An 11,739-nucleotide genomic window follows, 5' to 3' on the forward strand; every position below is an offset into this window, starting at 1 on the left:
AACATGAGTTCTCGCTTGTCGATATGGAATCTCGGGCTCTTTGTTTGAAGCTGTCCACAGTTACAATTCACGGAAGCTTGTCGATGAGTCCTTTCTTGAGTGTCCTCTCCCGAGTTAAGACACAACCTTAGTACGCCGAATATTACATCGTCCGCCTACATATAGTGGTCTGAACGATTGACACGTGATCAGTACCCCGCGTTCCGTTTTGTTACTTTCCATGATCATTTATTCCATCGATGAAATGTCTTTTGGCTCCCAGCAATCAAACACTCGCAATGTTCTGAAAGATTCCTCCAGCTTGTTTTCGTTTACATCTCTGGTTGTGCTGTTGGCTGTCCTCGATTGTTCCAGTGCCAACATAGTCTCCTCAAGCATTACTCGCGAAGTACCCTCGTCATCGGCTCGTATGTTACAGTCCATTCATAATTCAAAGTCAGTGACTATTCTCGGAAGGAAGATTTGTGATTTCAAAGACATTAATCTCCACGATTAGAAACGGATCCCTGGCAGGTCGAAGCGATAGAGCTTTCCAAGTTGGAATCTTTGGATGTTTTCCCATTGGCTTTCCTATATCCCACTTTCGGCGGGCTTGTGGGTGTCGCTCCAGGAACGAAGCCAGGGCTGATCCCATCACACTCAGCCAATAGTTTGCTTGAGAACTATCGCGTTCATACCCCTTCAATTTATGTTGAACAGATAGTCAGCCCCATCATAGTCTTCGGCCCCACGTTATCCGAGACAGCTTCACATGGAGAACAGGATGACAATACGAAACAACGCACACATCTGTGAGACTGTTTGAACGGCATTCAGAAAATGGGTCACAGGACACAAGATAAAGAGTTCAAACGCCGGTATCGTACCGGCTGCTGGAAATGTCGAGGTGAGACATCCTCAACTTCCCCACCTTTTTATGTGAGCATCTGTATTGACCGAAAACATCCGTAGAAAAGAAAACAAGATGCGATGGTAAATAGTGCATCCACCGCGACAAGAAAAACTTGGAGCTGATCAGTCACTTCAGAACGAAAACCAAGTTGTACAGCTTGCCAAAAGTCTGTCAAGCCATGCATCTATGGCATAAAACTACTTTGGCAAGATGAAGCCGATTCAAGAGGAATTGCATTAGGTCGCTCAGGTTCGATCCTCTCCTCGAGCAATACTCTACTGTCGGACTCATACTTCGATACTAGGTACGAATAGAAACTTGAAGAGGAAGCGTGGTTTTGGAAAAGACGTTTCCGGTGGAGGGCAGTTGCAACTCAGCCAATCCGCTTCGGCCAAGACAAACTCTCAACTTCTTTCTGCCAGACCAGTCAAAGAATGGATGTTCCTCCATACAGAAACCCGTGATTTTGAAGACGATGATGGACGGACGAGAGTGAAAGACATGAGTGAGACGATTTCATTTGTTTACTCTTCAGGGTCGCCGAGAGCTTCATCACCTTTTCTTGACTCCGCAAAACCATTCAGCAATGATGGAGTTCGGGCCTATACGCCAAATACTTCTATCGAACAAAAATATTTTCAGAGCAGCATTTCAATTAGCTTTGAACATCTGTCGATGGCTTATCCTGGGAACGTTACCGGACTCCCCTCTCCACCAAGTTCAAGGTTGCCCAAACCACTATCTCCTGGGTCCTTTGTTTTTAGCGCAACTGAGGCATATTTGCTTGATTACTTTCGGACTCAACTTGCCCAATGGTGTCGGGGTTTCGGAGCCCGTAATCCATACCGCAACATAATTCTGCGACTGACATTTGGAACCGGATCTACCATGCTGCTGCATGCAGTACTGGCCGCTTCGGCAAATCAACTACGGATCCTGAATGACTCTAGATACAACGAGGATGTTTGGGTATATCGCGGAAAAGCCCTGAAACTTCTGCAAATGAGGATTCAAGATTGCAGGATCCAGAATGATTGGTCGGGTTGGGAGGTGAGTTTGAAGATTTTCGGAGAACGGAAATGTGCTAACAAGCATTGCTCAGGACATCTTAGCAACGGTGCTCATGCTGTGTTTCTTCGATGTAAGAATTTTGCTCGATGTCCTCTTCCAACATTTTTGACAAGTACAGGTCTCGGATAGAGGGACGTCCACATGGAGAAGTCATTTGGATGTTGCTCGAAGCTTACGATCTCTACCTCAAGTGACTTCAGCGAGGCTCTCAATTGATCAAGAATCTCTCCTCGACTTCTTCTCATGTTATTTCGACTCGCATGAGGCGTTGGCTAGCACGGCTGCCCAATGTGGATCTCGTGTAACATCTTGGCTGACACCAGGGGTAAATGTCCAAGACATGAACAGCGATGCTGGAGTTTCGCACGAACTTCTATCACTGATTTCCCAAATATCTGATCTCGCGCATGAAAAAGTCAACATTAAATCATCTAGTATACAAAGATCTATGTTAGACAAGATCCAATATCGACGAGATGCCATCGAACGCCAGCTTCACAACCTCAGACAAAACATTTCAGCTAAAAGTCGAGGATCAGATCACGGTCATCCGCCTTCCCAAGAAGAGATTACCAGCATCGCTAACGCCAAACGGCTGGCTGCACTCTTATATCTCCATTTTCGACTTGATGGCTCTTCTCCATATCAACCTCACATGGCACGTCTCACTTCCCAAATTCTTGAACTTTTGCCAAAGATCGGAGTCTGGAGTAACACCATCCTATGGCCATTGTATATAGTAGGAGTGATGGGTGTCCAGAGCGAGAGGGACGAGGATAAATTGGTTGTGCTGGAGAGATTTGAAGACTTACAGCAGACCAGACAATTGGGGAATGTGAAGCGAGCGAGGAGAATTGTGGAGAGTGTTTGGAGGCTGAGGGACATTAGAGGCTCAGATGGGGTAGGGTGGGAGGTGGTACAAGATATTGTGCTGAGAGATGGTGGTGAGTTGAGCCTAATGTGATCGCGGAATCTATTTGGTTCGGAGTCTGGGTATTGTACAAAAAATTCGATGCAGATTAAAACCATGAGATTTGGTGTTCTAATGGCATTATGTTTCGATAGTCTGCATTGAGCCTTTCGTAGACGCATACATGTTCTTCTGCAGAACTCTCCCAGATAGTCTCCAAATTTCGTCACTTCCTATGTCACATACCTGAAGTAAGGCTGTTCGCCATCACTCTTATCCAAGTATTCAGCGACGAGGACTTCTACCTCAGCAGTGTCTACCACAACAACCTTGCCATGCTCCCTATCCTTGCGCCTGTTCTGCATCACGGCCACAACCCAATAAGCTCCCATAAAAACCGCGCAAAGGACAAAGGTTACCAGAGCCGATATCATGCCGCCGGTATAGCGTGGTGCTTGCGAAGCTCGGAACGTCTGTGGTCCGATCATGTTCCCTACCGCATATCCGACATGCAGCATGCTGTATGTTACTGCTCGCTTGGTATGTCCAGCTGTGTTCGCCAAGACCAGAGTCTGTGCCGTACTGTAGGGACCTGGTAAGTGGTTAGCTGCGGATCATTAAACCCAGGTGGAAGATAATTTACCCCAGTACATATACATCAAGTACAATCCGACCATTTGGCCGCCCAGATTTGTTCGTGGCAAGACATAGGCAAGGATTGTACCGATTAAAGGAGGGGCACAAGCCATCATCACACAGAGAGATCGACGATTGCGCCATTTGCCTGCGATGAAGGAGAAGAACAGAGCAGATAGCGTCGACATAACACCAGTAGGCATCGATAGAAGAGCGGATGTTTGAGAGTTGTAACCCAAGCCTTTGATGATTAGAGGTCCAAATGTGATCAAAGCTGCGTTACTGATGTTGATGGCGATGCTGAAGAAGAACTGCAGCCAGAATTTAGGATCGAGGACACTCTCAATGGCCTGCTCCCATTTCCATTTATGATTCTCCATGCCTGTCTTGTTTTCTGCTAGACGTTGTACTGCGTGCCATTTCTCTTCCTTGCTCAAAAAGAATGCATTCATGGGAGAGTCTGGCAGGAAGAAGAAAAAAAACAGGGAGTAAAGAATGTTGATAGATCCGGTGATCAGGAAAAGATATTGCCATCTCTTCAGAGGGGCGTCTTCGGGGATTTGTCCAACGACCCAAGACCAGAATCCATTGACGACGGAGGAGAAAGCGCTTAGGATGACTAATGTAACGTCAGCTGAGACCAGTTCAATGTTTCCATTCTAGAGCTTACACGCAATCCTCCACGGCTGCTCCTTAATCTTCCAAAAATTTCCAATGATTAACATCAAAGCAGGTTGAATGATGCTTTCGAAGAATCCCATAAAGAACCTAATGGCCATGATGCCGCTGAAGCGGGCTTCGACAGCCATCAACAAAGTGCAGCAGGACCAGATTATAGAGCAAATTGCCATAAATTTAGCTGTGGGAAGTCGATGGACCAAATAGGTCAACGGAAAAGTCCCGGTGATCATCTATATTATCCCATGTTAGCTCGAATGTTGAAATCAAGACAATCGTGTACGCACACCAAGAGACAGAATGCTTCCACACCAACTGTATTGTTGCCCCTTCAAGCCATTATCCGTTTCGAAGCCATACAGTGCTGCAGTGGATAATTCCACCTTGTCAACTGCACTGAGGATCGCAAAGAACATCAACTGTGCCGACATTAGACACGCGGAAGTCGTCTGAGTTATTTTTCAACTCACAAACGAGATCATCCAACCATCAATCTTTTTCAACAATCGTTTCTCTTGCTCGGGAGTCATTGGCGGATAAGGTCCATTGTTGGCCAAAAACTCGGCTGCTTTATCAATCTTTTGGAGGTCGAAGCCGCCAAGCAGCCCTTTTGAGTTTTGTTCGCTGCCGTCGACATCAGACTCAACAGTCATGATCTGTTCTTGAGGCTCGGAGACTGCAGAGACCGTCTTTTCTCTGTTGTTCCCATCTTGCTGCAGCGTGTGAGTAATCAGGAGTGAAGGGTTCAACTACAGATCCTAATCGTGACGAAGCAAGTATTTATGTCTAGTCACTGCGAGCAATCGAAAGCTATGATGGAGAGGAGCAGGGTTCACTTGAGCCAGACCGAGATAAGACTTGAAGATAGTAAAGATAAACAGAATCTATTATGGACTTGCCAGAGGGTTGTACTTCAGAGACGGACTTTGGCGGATAATCGCATATCCTTTTCTGGTTGGACTGTGGCAATGTGGAGGCGGAACACTTGCTACCTCCATGGATGATAGCACATCTACTTCGACGTGCCATGGATAAATTTGTAGCAATCAAGACGTGGTAGTCGTTCTTACTGCAAAAGTGGGCATGTTCAGTCGAGGTGGAAGTTGAGATAAGGTCCAGAGTCGTGGAAGGTCGAAGCGTTGGTTCAAGACGCACTAATCTGGGATAGGGATAGCCTAGCGTCTTTGGTTGTTTGTGTGGGGTCTTCCGCCATCGTGCATCGGACGCGTTCATGCTTCACTCACTTTCATCCGAATCATGGCCATGCAAGATACAGCGATGTATGTAGGCAGGTGCAAGCGCACCCTCTACAGGTAAGATAGATCAAGATGGTACTTTCGCAGCGATTGAGCCAGACTCTGCCAATGGTGACTGACTGCAGTGCGTCTATCTTGTTGACACCCAAGTTGGGAGCTCAACCTCGGAGGACGAGCTTTCTAGACATCTGCGGCATCAGAGTCCACCCTCATCGATTGGGTCCCGAAGTCGGGCATGAGACGTGTATCAGTGTGATCCAGTACGATACCACTCCGCAGAGCTGCTGAAGTAGTTGTATATCTGCACAGTATACAACTTCAGACACTGACACTGTTAATTTATCCTTTCCATATTTTATATTCTTCTGCTACAGAACACTTTCTTGTCTATCCTCATTGCTGGCAGAAGATGTCACCACACTTCATAGAGTCGGACGAACTCTCCAGATCCATCAAAATTGCCATTGGTAAGTCGCTGAACAAGATGGTATTGCCAAACTGGAGGAGATGTTGAGCTGACCTCTGCAGACCGTGGTGGAACATTCACGGTAAGACACATTCATCTTAGGCTCTACGAAACTTGCTTACAATTTCCAAAGGACGTATGGGCATCTGTCCCAGGACAACCAGATATTGTTCTTAAGCTTCTCTCTGTCGACCCAAGCAACTATGCCGATGCGCCCTCTGAAGGCATTCGCCGAGTCCTCGAGCAGGTCACTGGTACCTCAATACCACGCAATGCCCCTCTTCCGAAGAATCATATCCATTCCATTCGCATGGGCACAACGGTGGCTACAAATGGTAGGATAAACACGGGATAAATAAATACAGGAACAAATTCTGATGTTATTACAGCATTACTAGAGAGGAAAGGCACACGCCATGCGCTAGTTGTGACTAAAGGGTTCCGTGACTTGATCGATATTGGGAACCAAGCAAGACCGCGACTCTTCGATTTGAATATCCGCAAGCCTGAAACGTTGTACGACAAAGTGGTGGAGATCGATGAACGCGTGACGGTCGAGGAGTTCAGTGAAGATCCATCACCTACCGTTTCGCAGAAAGACCTTATACCAGGCGTTCTAGTCAAGGGTAGTACTGGAGAGCTTGTTCGAATCATTCAGCCATTCAACGAGGAGGAAGCTAAGACGAAACTTCTCGCTTTGAAGACAGACGGAATCGATGCTTTAGCGATATGCTTTTGTCACTCGTATATATTCCCCGATCATGAACTCCGCATGGCAGAACTGGCCTCCGAGCTTGGCTTCCGACATGTGTCGCTGTCATCAACTGTTGGAGCGAAGATGATCCGGATGCTGGCTCGTGGTAGTTCAGCTTCTGCAGATGCTTACTTGACACCTGAAATCAAAGCCTATGTAGATACATTCGCTCGTGGTTTCGAAGGTGGAAATCTCGATGGTGTGAAGTGCGAATTCATGCAGAGCGATGGAGGACTAGTCAACCATAAAGTCTTCAGCGGCCTTAGAGGAATTCTCAGTGGCCCTGCCGGTAAGTCAACGGCTTTAGATATTGTGTCCCGCTACCCTTGGAAAGTTGACTAATCTTGAACGTGCTTCCAGGCGGAGTTGTAGGGTATGCTAGGACATCTTATGATGGCAAGAGACCATTGGTAGGATTTGATATGGGTGGGACTTCAACCGATGTCAGTCGATATGGAGGCAGCTTTACTCATGTCTTTGAAACAACGACAGCCGGCATAGTGATACAAAGTAAGCATCAAACCCCTTCGTTGTTTATCCTCACCAGCTGTTGAACTAACGGTGGAGTTCTATCTTTTTCGGTTCCTACTCCTAAGAACCTAAGGAGCTAATCTACTGTAGGTCCCCAGTTGGATATTAATACGGTTGCTGCTGGAGGTGGAAGTATTCTCTCCTGGAAAAATGGTCTTTTCCAAGTTGGACCGGAGGTCAGTCATTATGAACTTACCTAGACTGGTGCTGACAACTGTCCCAGAGTGCTGGTGCTCACCCTGGCCCTGCCTCGTATCGGAAAGGTGGTCCCTTGACGGTGACTGATGCGAATTTGTTTCTTGGCAGGCTCATACCTTCCTATTTTCCATCCATCTTCGGTCCAACCGAAGACTTGCCGCTAGATACAGAGATTGTAGCGGAAAAATTCAGAGAGCTGACAGACACGATCAATGCTGATAGTGGTAAGACAAAAACGGTCGAAGAAGTAGCTATGGGGTTCATCGATGTTGCAAACGAGTCGATGAGTCGGCCAATACGCGCAATTACGGAAGCTCGAGGATACGAAACGGGAGCACATAATCTTAGTGTCTTCGGTGGTGCTGGTGGCCAACATGCTTGCGAGCTTGCAAAGAAGCTTGGGATTAACAGGATCATCATCCATAAGTTCTCCAGTATTTTGTCAGCATATGGAATGGCACTCGCAGAAGTCGTACAAGAAGCGCAAGAGCCAAGCAACGAGATATATTCCACCGAGTCTTTGCCACGCCTCCAAGTTGCTCTAGATGAGCTGCAAATTAGAGTCAGAGACGGGTTGTTGGGACAAGAAATCAATGCGAAGGACATCAAGTACCAGAAATATCTCCATCTGAGGTACGAAGGAACAGAAACTCAACTGATGATACCCGAGCCTGCAGACGGGGACTACCGAGCACTGTTCGAGAAAGAGCATTTGCGAGAATTATCTTTCATCTTCCCAGCAACAAGAAAAGTGTTGGTAGATGATGTTCGTGTTCGAGGGACTGGTGGCAATGGAGAAGTCATGCAGGACAGCGAAGTACTCGTGGAAGAGATGAAAGCGATCGAACAGGCTACATCAGTCAAAGACAGCGACGCTGTTCATCAGGTAAGAGGAGCTCTGTAGCTTGGGGGACTCTTCACTGTAGCTAATAATATCCAGGTCGGGGTGTACTTTGATTCCTCCGGGTATCAGATGGCTCCTCTGTTCCTTCTCGACGGCCTCAAACCAGGAAGCTATGTTTCAGGACCTGCTATCATCATTGACAAGACACAGACTATCGTCCTTGTACCTGGCTCCAAAGCTAGCATTCTTACATCCCATGTGATTGTCGACTTGGGTGAAACAAAGATAGCTGCTGCTGGAGATTCATTGCCAGTGGCAGCAGATCCGGTTCAACTTTCTGTTTTTGGTCACCGTTTCATGGGCATCGGTACGTCTTCCTATAACATTCCAATGTCATGCCTTTAAGCTATAGTAGCCTTGGGCTAACTCATTTCCAGCCGAGCAGATGGGTCGAACCTTGCAGAGAACGAGTTTGTCATTGAACATCAAAGAAAGACTCGATTATTCTTGTGCGATCTTCGGACCGGATGGAGAGCTTGTGGCGAATGCTCCTCATGTTCCCGTACATTTGGGAAGCATGAGCTATGCTGTCAAATACCAGCAAGAGATCCATGGTGCTAACCTTCGCCCTGGGGACGTTCTTGTCTCGAATCATCCTGGTACGTTGAAAGTTTCAACTTGAATTTTAACACTAACATTGTACAGAGGCTGGTGGCACTCATTTGCCAGATATCACTGTTATCACGCCTGTATTCGATAGCACGGGCACTAAAATCTGCTTCTTCACCGCATCTCGTGATCATCATGCAGATATCGGCGGGCTTGGTGGCACGTCAATGAATCCAGCTTCCCTCTTTCTCTGGCACGAAGGAGCTGCCATCAAGTCTTTCTTCCTTGTCAGAGACAACAAATTTGACGAAGAGGGGATCTTGGAAATCCTCAAGAAACCAGGAGACTATCCTGGGTGTGCGCCGGCGCGAAGGCCAACAGAGAACTTGAGCGACCTTCAAGCCCAAATTGCGGCCAACAATAAAGGACGCCTTCTTATCGAAGCACTCATGGAAGAATATGGGCAGTCTGTCGTTCAATTTTATATGAGAAAGATCCAAGAAAACGCCGAGATCGCTGTCCGAGGTTATCTTAAAGGTGCACGAGAGAAATTTGGCTCTGGCACCGACTTAATATCACAGGACTACATGGACAACGGGTCAATGATGTGTGTCAGAATTTCGATTGACGAAACTGGTTTTGGGACATTCGATTTCACAGGCACTACGTGCGAAATGCTGTCCAATATGAATGCACCTCCAGCGATCACGTACTCTGCTCTCATATATACTCTACGACTTCTCATCGGATCCGATATTCCGATGAATCAAGGCTGTCTAGCACCAACCAAGATCATTATCCCCAAGAAGACTTTCCTGAATCCATCTACAGAGCGTGCTGTTTGTGCTGGCAACACCCAGACATCTCAGCGTCTTGTGGACCTGTTGCTTAAAGCGTTCAGAGCAGCTGCCGCTTCGCAAGGATGCATGAACTGCTTCGGCTTCTTCGGCCGGGCTGCCAAAGATAAGTCCGTCCTTGCATATCAGTACGGCGAAACGATGGCCGGTGGGTCTGGTGCTGGTCCTGGGTGGCATGGTGCCAGTGGGGTACAAGTCCACATGACAAATACTCGGACAACAGATGCGGAAGTGCTTGAGAAGCGATATCCGGTCATTGTCCGTGAATTTTCCATCCGTGAAGGGAGCGGCGGAAAGGGCAAATGGAACGGTGGAAGTGGCATAACCAGAGATATTGAGTGCCGTGTCCCTCTGATGTTCAGTCTTGTGACAGAGAGACGAGTGATTAGACCTTACGGTATGGAAGGTGGCGAGGCAGGACATCTCGGGGCGAATTATTGGGTGCAGAAGGGGGAGAATGGTGAATACACCTGGTTATCGATTGGTCCCAAAGGGCAGATTGATATGGCCGCTGGCGATAGATGTGTCGTGCACACTCCTGGAGGAGGAGCTTGGGGAAGCCTGGATCAAGAAGATGCAAACGGACTCGAGGTCAAGTCATCCAAGCCTGCGCATACATTCACTGCGCGGGCAGCTGGAAGCTACCACAATTATGTCGCTACACAAGAAGACGCATGAACTAGGGAACGAGTAACAGGACTTAGATATCTCTGAAGGAGATGCCTCTTCAAGAACAATAACTTCACTATGCGTTCCTTTAACTTACAAGTGACTTCTGTCAGCGGGTCATAGTACTGTGGGTCGAGTCGCTGAACTGCCTGGAACTTGGCACTCGTCATTGGCCCCCTCACCCTTTCAACCACTTTCATATCAATTTGTAAGCTATCGAAGCATCTTATATAATAGTCATTTTTCATACTCAAAGGTGTTTTCACAAGAACACTTCCACCCAAAAAAACTCCGACTTCTATCCTTAACCCGCAATCAACCCCGCCATTCGGATCAAATGGCAACACCGCGACTCAACGCCTCTATCATGGCCCCCAAGAACCCAGATCCAGGCTCAGAACCAAAGAAACAACTCACCCTCTTTGTGACCATCCAAGTTGATCCATCCAACATCGAGAAATTCAAGGAAGCCCATAGACCAGTATGGAAGGCATGTTCCGAAGAACCCGAATGCTTGCTATTTGATGTCTTTCAAGATCCAGAAAGTCCTGGACGATTTCGGTTCGTGGAGGTATGGAGCAAGGGACGGGAGTGGTTTGAGAAGGTATATATTCAATGGCGATCACTGGGGAACTGCGACATTTGCTGATATAATGCACTCCAGGAACAATTGACGAAGCCCTACTATGCAGCCTTGTGGGAGAAGTCGAAGCCTTTGTGGACTGCTGAAAGTGAGTCTGCATTACAACTTAACGTGGAGTGGCTCACTGACGCATTTCTGTAGTCAAGATGGAGTACTTCGAGAGAGAAGGCGAGGGAAGTGCTTGGAGTGATGAGTACTTGGCTGGAGGACGGAAGATGGAGAAGACGCAAGTAGTAGCATGAGTAAAATGCACATTCGGTCATTGAAATCTTCCAGAACTGGCAATTGTTTCTATTTCAATTCTCTTTCTGCAAAGGGGCCCACACAAGGTGATGGAATCTGTACTAAAGGTACAACCCGAATGCTATCAAAGCAGCGCCAACAGACCAAGTATCAGCCCAAAGTCATGGACCTCTACTTGGTATACCATACACTAAAGATGCGCTCTCTCCCAGAGGTTGAACATCTTCGCACGCTGACGTACTCCTTCTATTCTTATCTCTCCATCCGCTCATTTTACCACAGGAAGATGACTGATACTCTATGCTTGAGCTTCTCGGTTCGTCCAATAATGCGAAAGTAGCTATTCATGTCGTATTTCTCTAGCGCAAGGAGTTGATGGAGGGGCTCGTGACATTTAAGCTCCTTGGGAAAATCCGCCCTGCGACAATATCTGGGTTTGAGTAGCCGTGGAGCCACGACAGGCGAACCATCATCTCGTTCCA

General features: G+C 47.3%; 4 protein-coding genes across 4 annotated transcripts; 3 read left to right on the top strand and 1 right to left on the bottom strand.

The window, feature by feature from the left end:
• Nucleotides 1–398: 398 nt before the first annotated feature.
• LY89DRAFT_686632 (uncharacterized protein) lies at nucleotides 399–3,043 on the top strand. The gene is made up of 6 exons (XM_018215332.1): nucleotides 399–886; nucleotides 952–972; nucleotides 1,028–1,141; nucleotides 1,197–1,942; nucleotides 1,995–2,033; nucleotides 2,082–3,043. Exons 1-6 carry the CDS (start codon nucleotides 820–822, stop codon nucleotides 2,925–2,927), a joined length of 1,833 nt encoding a protein of 610 aa, XP_018069433.1. The 5' UTR covers nucleotides 399–819; the 3' UTR covers nucleotides 2,928–3,043.
• On the bottom strand, nucleotides 3,017–5,274 carry LY89DRAFT_128943 (MFS general substrate transporter). Its single transcript, XM_018205226.1, has 5 exons — nucleotides 4,658–5,274; nucleotides 4,475–4,606; nucleotides 4,180–4,420; nucleotides 3,517–4,128; nucleotides 3,017–3,465 (listed from the first exon to the last, which is right to left on the bottom strand). Exons 1-5 carry the CDS (start codon nucleotides 4,838–4,840, stop codon nucleotides 3,107–3,109), a joined length of 1,527 nt encoding a protein of 508 aa, XP_018069434.1. The 5' UTR covers nucleotides 4,841–5,274; the 3' UTR covers nucleotides 3,017–3,106.
• Nucleotides 5,275–5,852: 578 nt separating this feature from the next.
• LY89DRAFT_671471 (uncharacterized protein) lies at nucleotides 5,853–10,380 on the top strand (the record flags this gene model as incomplete). Its single annotated transcript, XM_018213218.1, has 10 exons — nucleotides 5,853–5,910; nucleotides 5,972–5,991; nucleotides 6,043–6,244; nucleotides 6,299–6,952; nucleotides 7,024–7,173; nucleotides 7,285–7,370; nucleotides 7,418–8,278; nucleotides 8,333–8,603; nucleotides 8,674–8,895; nucleotides 8,942–10,380. The coding sequence occupies 10 exons, from the start codon at nucleotides 5,853–5,855 to the stop codon at nucleotides 10,378–10,380; spliced, it is 3,963 nt and encodes a 1,320-aa protein (XP_018069435.1).
• A 358-nt stretch (nucleotides 10,381–10,738) lies between these two features.
• LY89DRAFT_751786 (uncharacterized protein) lies at nucleotides 10,739–11,404 on the top strand (the record flags this gene model as incomplete). The annotated part of the gene is made up of 2 exons (XM_018221235.1): nucleotides 10,739–10,975; nucleotides 11,036–11,404. 2 exons carry the CDS (start codon nucleotides 10,739–10,741, stop codon nucleotides 11,153–11,155), a joined length of 357 nt encoding a protein of 118 aa, XP_018069436.1. The 3' UTR covers nucleotides 11,156–11,404.
• Between the last annotated feature and the right edge of the window lie 335 nt (nucleotides 11,405–11,739).

This window comes from Mollisia scopiformis, assembly GCF_001500285.1.
Source record: "Mollisia scopiformis unplaced genomic scaffold LY89scaffold_16, whole genome shotgun sequence".
In the NCBI taxonomy this organism is placed as follows: Eukaryota; Fungi; Ascomycota; class Leotiomycetes; order Helotiales; family Mollisiaceae; genus Mollisia; species Mollisia scopiformis.